Source organism: Cydia strobilella, chromosome 9, assembly GCF_947568885.1.
Source record: "Cydia strobilella chromosome 9, ilCydStro3.1, whole genome shotgun sequence".
In the NCBI taxonomy this organism is placed as follows: domain Eukaryota; kingdom Metazoa; phylum Arthropoda; class Insecta; order Lepidoptera; family Tortricidae; genus Cydia; species Cydia strobilella.
Window position 1 is genome coordinate 4,196,473 of NC_086049.1, and position 17,108 is coordinate 4,213,580.

The following is a 17,108-nucleotide window of genomic DNA, read 5'->3' on the forward strand; positions in this document are numbered from 1 at the left end:
ATATCACTCAACATTAATTGAGCAGGGGGGGGGGGGGGAGGGGTATCAGTATAGTAAACAATAAATATATGACAAGGTCAGGGCAGGTCAAAAGTTACATTCTACATAATTATTATAAATACTAGGACATAAGATAAACACTAAAGTTGTGACCCATTATAGTAAATATATTTTGAAATACCTATTATATCAGTAGAAATTTATATTTCAATAGAAGTCAAACCTAACATCAAAATATTTTGATATGTTTGGTTTGTTTACAGAGGTGAGTATAAATTTGCAACTTGAATAACTAGTTTAAGCTACTATCTGCAGTAGTAATTTAAAAAAAAACTGGTCAAGTGCGTGTTCGTTTAACTCACGCATCGAGGGTTCCGTACAAACTTTCAACCATCTCATGTAATTATAAGCAGAAAAGACTTTTGACCAGAAGTATACTAATGATGGTTTTTTTTTCACATTTCCCTTCATAAATCATATTTTTTCACTATAAAAAAAAAAAAATTCCGAATGTTCAATTTGAGCTATTACACTGATACCCCACTTGACCTTGTATCTAGACTGAAATTTTGCCCCCTTTTAATATTGGTAATTTTCCATAGTAAAAAAAATAATTATACTTTTGATGTTTTTGGGTTAGCGTTGTTCATCGACTATTCCAAATTTCAAATCAATAGCTTAAGTAGTACTTGAGATATTTAGCAATATGACAGACAGACAGACAGAGTCGCACAAAAGGGTTCCTTTTGTACCTTTTTGGTATAATCATCATGTTATTGCATAATTAATTTGCAATAACATTGCTAGTAGTTTTATTAGCAGTAACATGTGCCGCTTTCAAACCAGAGATTATAGAGTTAATTTAAATCCCTGGCTGATACCAAATTAGTTTGGCTGTATGTATAAAGTTCATTTAGGTTAATGTTTGAAGTATGTTAAGTGTGATAAGTAACTTTAACCTAAATCCAGAATAAAGTTACACAAACTTTATTCTAGATTTAGGTTAAAGTTAATCACAAAAATGTTAGTTAAGGAAAACAAATGAAAAGTCACTAGGAGTGCAAGTGCATACTAGAATTAATAGTTGAATGAACTATGATAAGATAGCAGTGTTGTGAATTTGTCTCCGCTTTAATAAACTGCTAATCAGTTAGCGTAAATAATAAAACAATATAAACAACTCTGTGGAAGTACTTCCAAAGTACTTCAGATTTACTTACCTACAATTGCTATAATGCACATTCAGATATTGTAAGGTAAAAACTGGATAAGTGCGAGTCAGACACGCCCACCGAGGGTTCCGTACCCAAAGGGTAAAAACGGGACCCTATTACTAAGACTCCGCTGTCTGTCTGTCCGACTGTCACCAGGCTGTATCTCATCAACCGTGATAGCTAGACAGTTGAAATTTTCACAGATGATGTATTTCTGTTGCCGCTATAACAACAAATACTAAAAACAGAATAAAATAAATATTTAAGTGGGGCTCCCATACAACAAACGTGATTTTTTGCCATTTTTTTTGCGTAATGGTATGGAACCCTTCGTGCGCGAGTCCGACTCGCACTTGGCCGGTTTTTAGTATCTGTTGTTATAGCGGCAACAGAAATACACCATCTGTGAAAAAATCAACTGTCTAGCTATTGACGATGATTGATGAGATACAGCCTGGTGGCAGACAGACGGACAGCGGAATCTTAGTAATAGGGTCCCGTTTTTACCCTTTGGGTACGGAACCCTAAAACATGACCACCTTGTAAGAGCATATTTTTGTATTTTTACATATGGAGTTGAGCATGCTCCTCTCCATGGCTCTTTGGGTGGTTCTTATCTTTCTCTTTATTTTATAGGTAAAAGTCCATGTTTGGCACCCATAGAGCAGGCTCGGTAGAAGGCATGTATCTGCCACTATCTTTTTTAGGTTTAAGCTCTATTTGCCTTTTAGGATTTCTTGCAGTGACCAGAATTTCCTCCAGATTATGTTGGCTCTCCTTTCTACCTCTTCTTCGTTGTTTGTTGTTGTGAAGGACAGTTGCTTTCCTAGATATATATATTGGTCTACATAGTGTATGTTGTTGCCGTTGATATTTATTTGTATTTGTTTGCTGTTTGTCATTATTTTGGTTTTATTTGTGTTCATTTGTAAGCCTGCTTTGGAGCTTTCTTCGTCTAGTTGGTTTATAAGCACTCTTAGTTCTGTTGCAGTTTCAGCTACTATGACTATGTCGTCTGCAATGGTTTATTAACTGGCCCTCCAGATTGATGCCTTTTGATTCCCATTTGAGATTCCGAAATATGATTTCCAGGACAGCAATAAAGATCTTGGGTGGGATCTCCTTGTCGGACTCCCCTTTCTATCCTTATCTGTTTCCCTCTTGTCTCCAGCTTGACTCGGCTAGTGCAGATATGGAGTATGTCGTTTCACTGAGATTTAAACTGTATATTTTTTAATTTGGTCCGTTAAAGAGTTATACTGTCTGTGTAAATGACATACTTTTTTATTTACACTGCATAAGGTAAATAATGAATTGCTTAGAATGTCAATTGTAAATAAGTTATGATTTTCAAGCCAATTATGGTACTTATTGTCAGTTGTCAATAAGGCGCTATTTCCATATAGCTTCAATTCGAAATAAACCTAATCGACAACCGACAATGTGGTACCTTTTGGTTGGAAAACTTGGAAACGTCACATATACTTGTTTGCATTTTAGAATAAACAATAAGTTTGACTTCATCACTCTGTGCTTATAAATGAATATTTCTACAAGTAATTAACATCTGCAACAGCAGAAAATTGTATAGGTCAACTGGCAGTAACCGCATAAATATTATTGATCTATATTTTGATCACAGAAGTGTCTTAATCTAGCCCTATTTTAACCCTTTTTTCTTGCAACACTCAACAGTAGGATATTTTTGAGTGCATTAGTAACAAGTAAATCTAAATAGGTACCTAAACAGACAATTTAGATGCTTGTTAATTATAAATTTAGTTTTACCTCATAAATAAACTGGCACATTCCATTTGTAATGTCAACAACAAAAGCAGGACAACAGATACTGATAAAGTGAGCAAGAGAGAGAGAGAGAATGATTCTTGCAGATTGGCATTACTCATCAGATAGGTGCACCAGTAGGTAATTATAACTTGGCACATATTACACTGTTATTATTAGAACTTTATGTCAACATCAACATGGTATAAAAAATATATTATATAGTCACCTATAATCTATGTAAATATGCCTATCACCATGAGTTGCTATTCAGGAAATATGTTATGAGTATCAGAAACTCAACATATTGCAATGAAATGGCCATGAGTTACATCATCCTGCCTACTGCCTACCACTAAATGAATGGAATAATCAAGAAATTAGACTTTGATTTGTGCTATTTTCGAATTGCATAAAGCCCTAAAAGTCCATTTAATGAGTAGGAAGTAAAATGCGATCTTTTTTTATTGTTATAACAGGTGGGTAGACATAAACAAATATGTTTGTTTACAAACATAAAGCCAATGAGTAATTGTAAATAGAATGACGCGGGCGGCGCCGTTATCGCCGCGTGGCCGGCGCACTCACCTCTTGGGCAGCAGCATCGGCGCCGAGCCCTTCCGCTGGAACACGCCGTCCACCAGCACGCCGTTCTTGCTGTTGCACGTCAGGTAGAACTCCGGCTGGTCGTAAAACAACTCCAAATGACGCCGCGATATGAAACTAGAGTGTCCCATGTTAACGTCCACTTCACCGCGGCTCGAGTTGCGCCCGATCACCACGCGCTTCTGCCGGATCAAGTACTCAAAGTCTCTCCCGTCGAGCCGCGCGATGGCCACCGGAGCCGGCTCCTGGGCCCACTGCACTTTCGAAGGCGACGGGGGCGACTTGAGCGAGAGCAGCGCCCACGCGTCGCTCTCCGAGCTCCGCGAGAACTGAGTCTGGGCCATGTCAGGCGCGCGCGAGTATCACCAGCGCTTCGGTCCACACGCGGGACGCGCACTGCCACTGCTGGCACAAGGGCACATCACAAGTTCACACGCGTGCCGGATCCGCTGCTCCGCGACCCGGATGTCCGGAACCTGCCGACTCCGAGCCCGTTCTACGATTTGAGGTTACTGACGGGACGCACATGCGCAAAGTTTCGACTTGTGCGGTAAACAAGAATTATATAAACCACCACACCACCACGTGATACTGTATACATATACCTATCGGGAACTGCGGATCGATACTATTCCGTATGGCGATTCCGTGTATGATCGAAATATTGATTAAAGTGTTGTTGCACAACAAATTTTTCGCAATTGGACCGAAATTAGACACTAAAGTAAACACGAGGCGAGAACAAAAATAACCAAAAACGTCAGTTTGAGATACGCAGTTTATGAGACCGTTGCGCCATCTGCACGAAATCACAACAAACAACATAGCGTGGTTTCGATACGCGCACGATCCGTTGATGATTTACAGGTTACATCATTATTCATTGTATATTTTTACTTATACATTAATCACAAATATAAAGTTTTAGCGTATTTTGTGTTTTTTAATGGTACACAGTTGATTATTCAATTAACTCTTCAAACGAACCAAGATGGCATGCGGAAGTACAATGAAAACCCGTGAAAAGGAACGGGAATAGTGTTGCTCCGGAAGAGTGAAAATCAATCAATGCTCACCATCACTGTTTGTTTAACGTGTACTCTATTATCTATGACTTTACAAAACAAAAATACAGTTAAAATAAACATTACAATATATGACGCAATATTATGAACGAAATTAATATACTATAAAAAATATGCAAATTGTATGTAAAAGTCTATTTCTATACGTTGTTAGTTATATTTATACCAAATTATGTAAATTCTATACGAACGGAAATAACTTTTGTCTGTGGCACATTTTTTCAGAATGGTCGACAGCTAGCTGTCATTTTTCGGGTATTGTCGGAGTAAACTACTTGACTTGAAAATGATTTTTCCTTGGCCATAGGAAAATTTATAATTGAATCCAGTTAAAATAAATTTGGACAAGTTTTGGGCCAACTGCTTAATTATATAAAGGTATCACCAAGCTTTACAATTATAGGTAAGTCTTCAAATTTATTAATATAATGAGCGCCAAATTTAATCACTTACCCGTTTTAATAATAAACAAACAATTTAACTTTAATTAGAAGAATGAAAGGTAACACTTTACACTAAGGTAGTTATTTTATTTTTGAATTCTAGGGATTGTTTACTAACAGTAATGGTATAGCAATCTACCTACAACGAATTTAAATCATTGTTTACATTTTATGAAACATGTTGCATAAATTTAAAAAAATATCTAACTATTATTTAGGTTTGGCTGCCGAGCAGTAAGGCATGAGGGGTTGTGAATTCACAAACCTATTGTAATGAACACAGTTACAGTGAACAAATCATATATTAGGCATGTCCATAATTTGCTCATGGCCCAATGGATTTTTTTCCATTTTTATCTTGTTAAAACTTCTCATTGGGACTTGGTATTTCTTAATGTACAGTAGCAGGTATTCACAATGTTTGTTATCAATATTCAGTCATATTACTTCATCTTCTATACAAACAAGAATATTCTTTGCACTCAAAGAATTTTATTTTTCAAGGCATTATTTGTGAAATGAGTACAATTTGTTTTATTTCATCTGCAGTGACTACCATAATATCTGCTCTATTCATAATATTTATTCTTTACAATCGAGTTAATAAATATGTATACATTTTTTCACCTTATTGTCATTACAATAATCCATTGATTACGATGAAGAAATGTATTCATATTTTATGAACTCGACTGTATTTGATCTGACGTCTCACCACATAATATAATATGTTCCTTCCTCAAACAAAGTGCAAACCTGCTTGGGTTGACCACATTTTGTAGGAAGCCAGTCCTGTCTAGCTGGTGTAATTTGACAGAATATTAGATGTACGCTTAATACGATCACGCATAATACGTGTTTAGGCCCTTTTTACATACATTTTTTTACTGTTAATACGACTCGCATCCCGCTTAATACGCCATCTAAAATTCATCATCAGTCATTATATATTACCCACCTTGCATTGTCGTACTATGTTACCAACTTATGTATGCAGGTGAATAAAATTGGGACTAACTATGCCGTACTAATATTACGCAAGGGGACGCAATTCTGGCGATACCTCTGCCTGTCCAGGCCCCTATTTCACCATGGTGACAGGTGCGACAATTGTCGAAATAAATATTACTACGTCACAGGCCTCCCTAGGCTACGGTAACCACTTACCATCGGACGGGCGTTGTGCTTGGTTGCCACCAACATTTTAATTTAAAAAAAACTCCATTATATCGCCAATAAATAGGTACATATTTTGCGAAGCTAATGACAATTGTCACAAGATATATGACAATTGTCACGAAATTCTGACACAGAATTCATTTCCTGTCAAGAATTATACCGAAAATTCTTTTAAATCTGTTCAGTTGTCATCATCATCATCATCATCATCATAAACTTATACGGTATAAGTTTTTTAAAATAATACAATAAGACGTTATGTATTGTCTATGGGTAATCCATAAATTAAATTATATTTAAAATCTTGTTATAGCAAATGTATCCAAATCTCTACGTCAAACTAAAGTAAATAATTACTTTAAGTAAAAGAGAAACAAGCCAAGTGCGAGTCGGACTCGCGCACGACGGGTTCCGTACCAGTACGCAAAAAACGGCAAAAAAATCGCGTTTGTTGTATGGGAGCCCCACTTGAAATATTTATTTTATTCTGTTTTTAGTATACTTGTTATAGCGGCAACAGAAATACATCATCTGTGAAAATTTCAATTGTCCATCTATCACGGTTCATGAGATACAGCCTGGAGACAGACGGACAGACAGACAGTGAAGTCTTAGTAATCGGGTCCCGTTTTTACCCTTTGGGTACGTAACCTTAAAAATTATTGTTATTTAATACCAGCAAACAGAATTTATTTATCTCACAAGAATACAACAATTATGTAGGTAAAATTATGTTAAGTACCCTAATGTTGATTTAATCTTTGTTGTGTCTTCCATTTTAAATAAACAACTTACATGAAATTAATACTAGTCTTTTTTTCACGTTTAATACGATTTCCCGTTCAAGAGGCTTTTTTTGCTAGGTCCCCTCAGAATCGTCTTAAGCGGGTTTTACTGTACTTTGTATTTTATAAACAACTAGCTTCTGCGCGCAACTTCGTCTGCGTTGAATGGTGATGATGATGATGATTCATTCAACTTGCAGGCAGAAGCTAGTTTGTAATATTTTTGTTTCAATTTGAATATGATGATATTGATGATGCACAAGGGTTATTAATATTGGTAAGTAATTAAATAAAACTCCTCACTTTCAGGATGTCAAAAGAAATATATTTCAATTGTTTATGACTAGACATTATCACAGTTAAAATACATAATTAGTAACAAACGCAAACACCACAAAATCAGAAATTATTTTGATCTGAATATAAAAATCTCTTGGACTCCAATTGTCCTTTTCTTAGTGATCAAAGACTAAACTATTGTTAGAATGTATACTACTTAATTGCCTCTGATTCAGTTTCTAGCTTTCTACCAATTCTCGTGAACTAAATTATAGCAGATAATATATCATATTTGCAGAAGTCAGTTGTCTCCCCACCAATAATATTATGTTAAGATAGTCAACCTTGGTGAGAGGCACTTTTGAGGTGTGATACTTGTTTTTAAATAATATGATTTGAATTTGAATATCAAGTTACAATAAATACTTAGAAAATGTTATATAAGCGGCATGAAAGAGTATTTTATACAATCGTGATATAATAGAGAGCTTTTCAGTAGAGTACCGTGTTTAGGCCACGTAGCTGAGTGGCCTAATGAAGGTACGAGATTGAAAAGCTTGATTATTATATCACTATTGTATACAATACTATTTCTACGCGTCATCTAAAATAATACTTTTTCTACTATAAAACCTAAATAATTAATGAAAATTAGGTATGTATCTCAGTAGTAAAAAAGACATCAACGCGTGCATAATATGAATAGGCCGGTATTACTCATTAAATAGTCGCGTGTTGGTGTCTTTTTCACTGGACCGCGGCGCCACGTGATGGGTCAAATTCATTATAGTTGACTAAACCGTTTCGAAATGAATATTAATAGTTGTGTTGGGAGCCCATATATGTAAAGTACCCAATTACAGTTTGGTATACTCATTCTGGTATCTTAATTCAACAATTACAGTCGACGAGTAGAAAAACCTTATTTACAAACTGATCATTTAAGTTTTGTACTGACAAATTTTGTTTTAAATACATTTTATAGGTAGGTAGTAGGTACAGGTACAATTTTATCTTTATTGTCATTTGTCACTAACGTCCCTGCACGAGAAAATGAATGAATTCCTCAATTCAATTATCTTTTCATTGGCACGCGTGATATCTTTGGCAGTCGTAAATTTTAAGATTAAGCGCTTCGCAGCCTGACACTATGGCCACTACAGTCTGAATCTGAATCTTTACTATTGATGATACTTTCATAGCGTTTGCCGTGACATGACGATTAGACGTTTTTGGCTGTGTCACGCCGACTTTAGGCGTTGAAAGTATTACATTTGCTACAAGAGCTTTATGGCAATCAAATCTAAATTAGATGATTTTAGATTAGACCTCCGCGGTAAAGTATCTACTGACTGAAACATTAAACCTAATAACTTTTCTAATCATCAAGTTGCGTCAAACTAGCAACACCTCTATTGATCCAATGCTTCTGCGGTATCTTGGACAACAAAGTGATAAACATGACAAAATTACTGGAATGCCCTGTGGTCGCCAACACGCCTTTCCTCTCACTCGTCTTATATATAGGACAGAAATAGCAGGGCGGCGGGTTGAAGTTCTGTATCAAGGCAGGTTGGAACCATATGATGGGGATAGTGTCGAAAAGGATTTTTGGATAGGATTCGTCGAGCTCCATTGTTTGTCGATTCCATCTCGCTCCTTCGAGGAAAAGGCCCTGTAAGCAAAAATAATTTATTTAAACCATAAAAGGTATTGCTTAGTTGACTTTCTGTACCAGTCAATCTTTAAGGAGAAAAATATATTTTCATTAGGAAGTTGTGATGATACATAACAAAATAAAACACTGTTTTTGATAGTCATCCAAGTTCAAAACAATGACAAAGTTCAATGCAATCAAATCAGGGTTATATATCTCTATATATTGCTAGAATTGAAGAACCTATTATCTAAAAACGAGTACTAGTGCTTAGCTCACCTACCTCTGTAAGTCTGTACTTCTTCCTACTCAATGATCTTAAATTCAATTCGATCTTATATCTGTATCTGCCACCCTGGATAACTTTTCCAAATAGACATAAATCTACAGTTCGCGTTCAAGTAGAAAAGTACCTGTTACAAATGTTACAATCTAATTGTTCTACATAGAGAGATATACATCTCTTTTTTTTTTTTTTTTTAATTTATTTAGGAAACTAACAGTCACATACAGATAAGTTTCAACTTGCAGATATACAATAAGACCTATAGTTCCATTAATTATAACATACTGATATTGATAACAAGTAGAAACAGGGCTTGTTCGGCACTGTCTATAAATAGGAAGATACACAGAAGTAACAATTGGATACACAACTAATAAAGTACCTAAGTATCAAACATGCTTACAAACATACATACGTTACATAAGACTATAGAACAATTACATTTTTTTTTTTTTTTTAAAGCAAAGACTGCTATGGAAAAAGTAAGCTCCGCAGACCACTACTATATTTACCGAAAGACAATGAGAAGATATCTAGATTTATGAAATTAACATTGTAATCATGACAGGCTCGTCTAAAAAAAGTATTTTTGGCGAAATGCGGATTTTTGGGGGTTAAGGAGTGAATTTTTGATAAGCAATTTGAGAATAGAATACTTTTGAACAGGGCTCGGAACCGGTATTTTTTAAAAACCCCGAAATAGCCCAATATTTTGAATTTTTTTATGCTCATTACGTAGGACTGAATCATGTATTTAGGAAACAATTTTGCATTATTAAAACGTCCCATTAAAAATGAAATTATAAACAAAAGAACGAAAAAGAACGTAATAATACCGGTATTTTTGTATGGAGCAAATACCGGTTTCCGACCCCTGCTTTTGAAGCGAAGTCTGATCCACTACTTTAGATGCTGACTGTACGCCGACACTCGCGGCTCGGTCATTAAACTGCGGCGCGCAAAGAAGATTCACGGTTCGTAAGTTTCAATTTTGCTTGCAGGCGGTGAGTGTAGGTATAATTTTATACCTAAATCTGGCTTTTGTGAAGGAGTGAATTTTCTGTACGGTAGAGTACTATTAGTTATTCTGTGACTGTACGTAGGTACATAAACATAATTACATACATTCATATAAAACAAAGACTTTAAAAATAGTGATGGTTTACAACTTTACATGTGCCTGAACTAGGATTCCCTGTATTTCAGGCGTCCGAGAAATATGGCAAACATTGTTCATGCAAATTAATTTACACTTACAAAATACACAATATAATTTAGCAACTTAACACGTACATTTTGTAGAAGATTTTGTAGTCAGAGCCTCGCTAATTCGGTGATTCCTGTAATCCGGACGGCCACGGCACAGGGAACTGTTTTAAAATGGGCTGTAGATGTTTCTTCCGCGACGATTGTGTCGTCAAAACCATAGAGTAACTTATACTAGAGCGGTACTGTCATAGTAAATTTTGTAACCCCAGTAAATTCACTGCCATCTGTCGACACACTTTAAAACTAAAAATGAAGATTTATAAAAATACGATAGAATGTATTTAAATATAGATAAATGATTTCTTTTATTTGCATTAATTATTTTTATGATTTTGACCGATGTTCTTTCACTGATATGCGTTAAAATTGTTAAATAACAAACGAAACCGTCAACGCCATCTATACGACTGTAGGCCAAAACTAGTAGCGCCCTCTGAACGAGAATCAAATTTTCTTGATTTTCGAGGCACGTTTTTTCCTTAGACTGTATCCATCTATTACAGAGTTATATCTATCTTTGTCAAAACTAAGTGCGAAAAGGTGAAGGACTCGAGTATTTTCTTTATATCATTATGTTAATACATACATACATAAATTAATCTTTCTTTACTGATTTAATACCATAAAAAATGCCGATGATAATCCAAAACCTCTGTATTCCATCAACGGCCGGACTTTTTCCTTTCCGGATTAGCGAGGTTCTACTGTAGTACACCACAAACAAACTGTCAGTAGTGGCTAAATCGCCTCTACCTTGATAAGGGTTAGTGACAATTAAGCTGTTTATCCTAAAGCTAGCAAAATATACGAAAAAGCGAACACCCTTTTCTGCGAGCAAACAGTATCTTGAGGTGGAAATGTCAAGCCCAGAATGTCACATACTTACAACTCACCCAAACAAACACACTGTGTTCGTGTCCTTGGTGTTCCATCTGTTGTGTTTGCTGCTTGCGATATACACCAATACGGTTAAAAATATCCCTAGCTCATCAGAGCCACGGTACAATGGACTGTGGACCTTCTGGTTTGTTAGTAGAGTTTAGTTTACTGTGATTCGGTGTCTATTGTAGTTGGATCATAGGGAAATGTAAACTTTGCGATTGTGAATTTTTTGTAAGAATTCCCGGGTTTCATAATAAAAGTTAATTTAGGTTGTTGAAAAACAATTTGACTACCTGTCTGACCTGTCGGTACTCGGTAATGACCCTGCCTATGAAGCCGACGGTCTCGGGTTCAAATCCTGGTAAGGCCGTTTATATGTGTTATGAGCACGGATATTATGTTCCTGAGTCATGGGTGTTTTCTATATATTTAAGTATTTATATATTATATATATCGTTGTCTAAATACTTGCAACACAAAGCCTTATTGAGCTTACTGCCTGTTGTGCCTGCATCTTAGTTAATTTGTGTAATAAATTAATAATGTCCTATACCTAACATTTATTTATTTATTATATGTAATAGTAGTAGTAATCAATTTATTGTACACAACACAGGTTTATAAAAATAAATTACGTAATGGAAGTATATAGGCGCACTTATCCCTATAAGGGATCTCTTCCAGCTAACTTTCGAGTAGATGAGTGGAAAACTAGTTAGGTCAGATAGACAAACTTACGGGACGTACAATAATATTTAAAAAGTAAACTAACATATTGTCTACTCACTATACTATTACTATTTATTATTTGTCTAGAAATGATTAACAATTTCTTCTTTTAAATACTTAAAAATATAAAACTTTTCTATTTTTGCTTAGCTAGCTAAATTTCATGATTATACATTAACGGAATGGATTATTTTAATGTATAATGTACCTATATTTAATTAATGAATACAGATATTAAACAGGAAAATTGGGAAGAGGGAATCCCAACAGACGATAGGTAATCCTAAAATATGTATAATAAATATCATATTGATTTGTTGAAGATGGCATTTACCTTACAATACACTCCGAAATGCGGCAATTGGTTACACTCTGCCTCCATGCTGGTAATCTGGAACTCGAACTGGACCTGGTCGATGGGGATCTTGTTGTGCCGGGAGTAGTTCTGCAGCACGCCGGTGAGGAACGACTGGGTGAAGTAGAACCCGGAGATCCAGAACACCACGGGCGGGCCCTCGTCTATCCAGTCTTGGAGGAATTTCAACCTGACGGCAAGAGTAAAGATTTATTGGTCGATGTGGATGAGGTCTGAGTTATCCAGAACGCCTGAGAGGAACGATTGGTGAAGTCCCGAAGATCCTAAATACCACAGGCTAGTCTGTCTTATAGGAACTTTCACCTGCCAAGAACAGTAATGATTTAGGGCCAGCAAGCACCAACCACAATAAGCGGATTGATCAACGTCACTCAGTAAATATGAAATTTATCATACAATCGTTTATACCAGCCGCCATTTTAATGGTGACGGGCGCTTGATGCATCTGAGCATCTGACCCTTAGTAGTTAGTATACCACCATACTGTGTTTAGAGACGCCTGATTGAAAACAGATGGGCTGTTCATCGTCTGTCGCTTTCATTAAGCCCATTAAAAATTTAAATTAATTATGAGAATTTGGTCCTATTAGTGGAGTATTTGTTCAGGACACCTGTGAGGGCGGACCCTCGGCTATCCAGTTTAGGGGATAATATAGCCTAAAATAATATACCTAATCGCGTACTGCTGTGTAGTTTGTTGTATAGGAATAAGAAGATTTTTTAACACTTTCGAGGTAGATTACGTACGTATTTTTAGGCCGTCAAGTTATTATGCGCTTATTAATGCGCTCAATGTTACGGACCAAGTTATTCCAAGGTAATAGGTAATTGCTGCAATGCGAAGAAAAGTCGTCAGCGTCTATATTGTTTGATTATTTATATCCACGCACAATTCTGCGAGGAGGCATGCATGTGCCGCGTGTACGGCTTTCATTCATACTCGCGGAATCATGCTTTGTTGGCGGATACAAACAAATGCGTAGGACATAGGTACTACATATATATATATATATATATATATATATACAAGCACAGTTGTAATTAACATTTTAAGCATTGTTAGTTCTCGTCAGTCGCTCGGCGCGAACGGTTGAAGTATTACAGAAATATTTATGGGTTGTTTTGTGTGGCTTACTCTCTGCGCCAAGAATGAGTCAGTATTCTCATATTACACTTCAGCTCAAACCCAAGTGTGAACAATAGATTTAGAAATTACTCATATGAATCCAACACTAAAAAAAGAACGATTATTTTTATCTTTCTCTCTTTTCCAGTACAATGGAAGACAAAGTTCTTACCGAAGAAACATGGCCACAAGAAGCCGAGGCGGCGATCAACGACATACGCAAACACGTGAAATCGGCCAACATATCAACGCAGCTGAAAAACGACAACCAACGGATTTACATCAACCTCACAACCCTGGAGAACTCCGACTATTGTATTGAGATGTCCGCCGCCGGGTTCAGAGTCGTGGGTCGGACTTACGACGACACAACCCTAGCGATCATCGAGAACATGAATTATGAAACCCCCTACGCTTTGCTCAATAGCATCAGTCAGAAATACAGGGAGTCTTTCGGCGGTGAGTTGATGAACAAATTACTGGATCTTGCGAAAAAGGAGACTTGAATTTTGAGTCGTTTACAGGCGATTTTAGAGCTTATTTTGTTAGTAACAGCCTTACTAGACTAGATGTCACATACACGAGCTTTCGGAGAAATATTGTTGGGTTTCCGTATTTTCGAGGGTTGTTAAAAGTGATAAGAAGGTTGTAATTGGCGACTGTTGAAACTGTCAGTATTTATCAGTGCTATAAATGTATTTAAAGGTAACAATTAGACCAAATTAGGATAAATTGTAATCGTAATAGTGTTTCTCAAGGTAAAATTACCGAAAATATAATATACTAATTGTTTGGCATATAAATGTATATTGATGTATGTATAGGTTTAGTAGCTACAAAATATGTAGTGTCCTCTTATATTGGTTTCTCAATTGTGCCCTTACCCTGTGTAAAAATGCAGGCTTTTTGTCTGTGCTAGCTTGACAACGTAAAAGTCCTATAATGTTTACGGATTTTCGGTTTTGTACACTTAATTTTTTCCAAGTGGGAATAAGTGGGTTGGTGGATAGGTCACATCATATTATCAATAATAAATGCGAAAGCGCAAAGAACAGATACAGAACAATAAAAAATAGCAGTTGCTTAGCATTTCTGCATGGGTCAAAATTATCCACTTTTTTTTTACAATCTACAATCGGGATGCATTTCTTATTTTGTAGGCTTGAAATGAAACGGCTGCCTAGCATCGCTTTCCAGTGTCGTCACACTCGTCACCAGATGGCTATATTCAGTAGAACCCGTTTAATACGATTTCCCGCGTAACACGCCATTTTACACTGGTGCCTGCAACTTGCTTTCATACATTTGTGGTATTTTCTATAAAAAGGGACCTTATTGTCGATGGCGCTTACGCCATTATAAACCATGCTCCGATAAAAATACAATGCCGCGCAACGCGACGCTTTGCGGCGTAAGCGCGATCGACATTAAGGTCCCTTTTCATAGAAAATGCCCCATTTTTATCAGTACACTTTTCCGCTTGAGACGCGTTTCTCTAGATAGATCCCTTCAGATTTTGAGAATCTTTGGGCGGGTTTTATACTATATTAGTACTACTAGTACCTATGACTTAGATTACGTCAATGTTTTTTAAACTTTTTAATTTGAGAACATTGCGACTATTTGTGACCACTGTGAATGAAATCATAACAAGGGTTGCACAATATAGGTAGGTGTTAGCTGTTGACTGTTTACTGCATTTTCTATGTGTCAATTATGTAATAAGATTTCTGAACAATGTTTTGTAGTTAGGAATACTTATAAATTTTCGCTCAGGTTACTAATAATATAATACGTTAGGGGCTTTAACCAGAATGATGCTTACATAACGCGTGTGGCAGTGGCAGTATTGTCAGCTACGTATAAAAATAAGCGCATTCCCGTTGCCAGGGATGAGGGAGGTTTTGAAATTATACTGAGCAACTTTTACTATGGGACCAACCATGAAATCGCGAAAAAAAAAATTACCCTCCCATAAAATCGACCAGCCAAAATGTATGAAACAGCCAAAAAAAATTGGGATTTCGGGGTTGGTCCCATAGTAAAAGTTGCTCAGTATAATCCCAAAACCTCCCTGGCAACGGGAATGCACTTATTTTTTAGCCACCGTGTATAATAAAATGCATAAAGCTCTACAATACACCGTTAAATGATCAAGCAAAGCTATATATATGTTAACTCATTCACTGCCAGCGACCCGCTAGGCGGGTTCACTGTTTATTGGCGCTTTTCGCTACAAAGCGGAAAATACAATATATCAGCTAAGCGCGCAGCTTGCGCTGGAAGTGAAAGTGTTAAAGGGTGTGATCTGTACTGAACGTACACACACCAGACGAAGGCTAATAATGATGGAAGAATGGATTCTCCGAAACCATTACTTTCGCTAAACATACACGGGGGTTGAATCGATTGCTCTTAAGGTCCTCTATCACTGCCTTCGTACGAGTATGATTCATACTGAACGCGTTACCGCGTATAAAGACCACAGATAGGCGTCCTAGTATTTTTTTTTGTTGCGAAAGCGAAACTGTGGTGGAATGCACCATATACAAAAAATACGCTACATTTTTTCAAAGAGAAGTTGAAACTCCGAAGATCAATCTAATGTCAATAAACATAGTGTTGTATGTTTTAATGTGATCTGATTAAACTATTTATGTTGTGGTTAGAATTAGTTATTAAAAATAGTTCGGATTGCAGTGACGCTCTCTTTTTATTATAAAAATTTAGCTCTTTTCATGAATTAGCTCGTGAAATAGAGGCCAAGTCTGGGAAAGATAATAAGAGACTTTTTCTGCGCATCATAAAGATATTTTAAAATTGATTTAGTTAATGTAATACCTAATGATAATAAATGTAAATGAAATAAAGTTAATAAAGCAAAAAGTCATAATAAAGGAAAATAGTTGAAAACGTACCTATTGTAACACCTGCTGCTAAAAACGTTTAGAAATTTAAAAAAAAATTGTTGTGGGTGCTTTCTTTGACTATGGCTCTACCTATAAATTTACTTGAATGTTAGTTTTTGTGTCATATTATATAAGTTACATGTGCAATACACTCGCATCAGTACAACAACAGACTGAGTACAAACTGTATTAAATGTTAGCTTTAGTATTGTGATAGTAAACTGAATTTATTTGTTAAAAATATTTATTTCTTTTTCTACCCCTCTAATCAGTCCCATTATAATAGTAGTAAGCGGCCCAGTGGGCTTCTGTTTTACGAGAAATATGTTTATTATGCTCCGCCCACTGCAACTTGCCTAAATCTGGGAACTCTTCGTTTTATATCGACGACTTTGGTTGGCTCTCGGAGTCACTCTCCGTTTGACTGAGAACCGATGAGTAGTTCTTTAGGTCGCAGCAGGAAAATGCCAATAAAGTGCACTAAAGGAGCTGTAATGG

At 36.2% G+C, this 17,108-nt stretch overlaps 3 protein-coding genes across 6 annotated transcripts in view; 1 reads left to right on the forward strand and 2 right to left on the reverse strand.

Moving 5' to 3' along the window:
* LOC134744091 (forkhead box protein K1) overlaps window positions 1-4,493 on the reverse strand; it is a 65,464-nt gene extending 60,971 nt beyond the window's left edge. The window contains exon 1 of one of the 2 annotated variants that reach the window (XM_063677771.1): window positions 3,588-4,493. In XM_063677771.1, the coding sequence (XP_063533841.1) occupies window positions 3,588-3,949 (362 nt within the window). In that variant the 5' untranslated portion in view covers window positions 3,950-4,493. The remainder of the gene's footprint in view (window positions 1-3,587) is intronic. The other variant, XM_063677770.1, reaches the window with a different exon arrangement.
* Window positions 4,494-4,933: 440 nt separating this feature from the next.
* On the forward strand, window positions 4,934-16,851 carry LOC134744104 (GSK3-beta interaction protein-like). Of its 3 annotated transcripts, none has more exons than XM_063677797.1 (2): window positions 4,934-5,093; window positions 13,850-16,851. In XM_063677797.1, exon 2 carries the CDS (start codon window positions 13,854-13,856, stop codon window positions 14,205-14,207), a length of 354 nt encoding a protein of 117 aa, XP_063533867.1. In that variant the 5' UTR covers window positions 4,934-5,093; window positions 13,850-13,853; the 3' UTR covers window positions 14,208-16,851. The 3 variants fall into 3 exon arrangements, with proteins under 3 accessions (XP_063533867.1, XP_063533866.1, XP_063533865.1); XM_063677796.1 differs by lacking the exon at window positions 4,934-5,093 and adding an exon at window positions 11,579-11,616; XM_063677795.1 differs by lacking the exon at window positions 4,934-5,093 and adding an exon at window positions 13,628-13,728.
* The window catches only part of LOC134744106 (dynein axonemal heavy chain 3), a 70,826-nt gene continuing 61,244 nt past the window's right edge, over window positions 7,527-17,108 (reverse strand). Inside the window, exons 69-70 of the mRNA XM_063677800.1 lie at window positions 12,534-12,744; window positions 7,527-9,051 (exon numbers count right to left, since the gene is read on the reverse strand). Of these exons, the coding sequence (XP_063533870.1) occupies window positions 8,755-9,051; window positions 12,534-12,744 (508 nt within the window). The 3' untranslated portion in view covers window positions 7,527-8,754. The remainder of the gene's footprint in view (window positions 9,052-12,533; window positions 12,745-17,108) is intronic.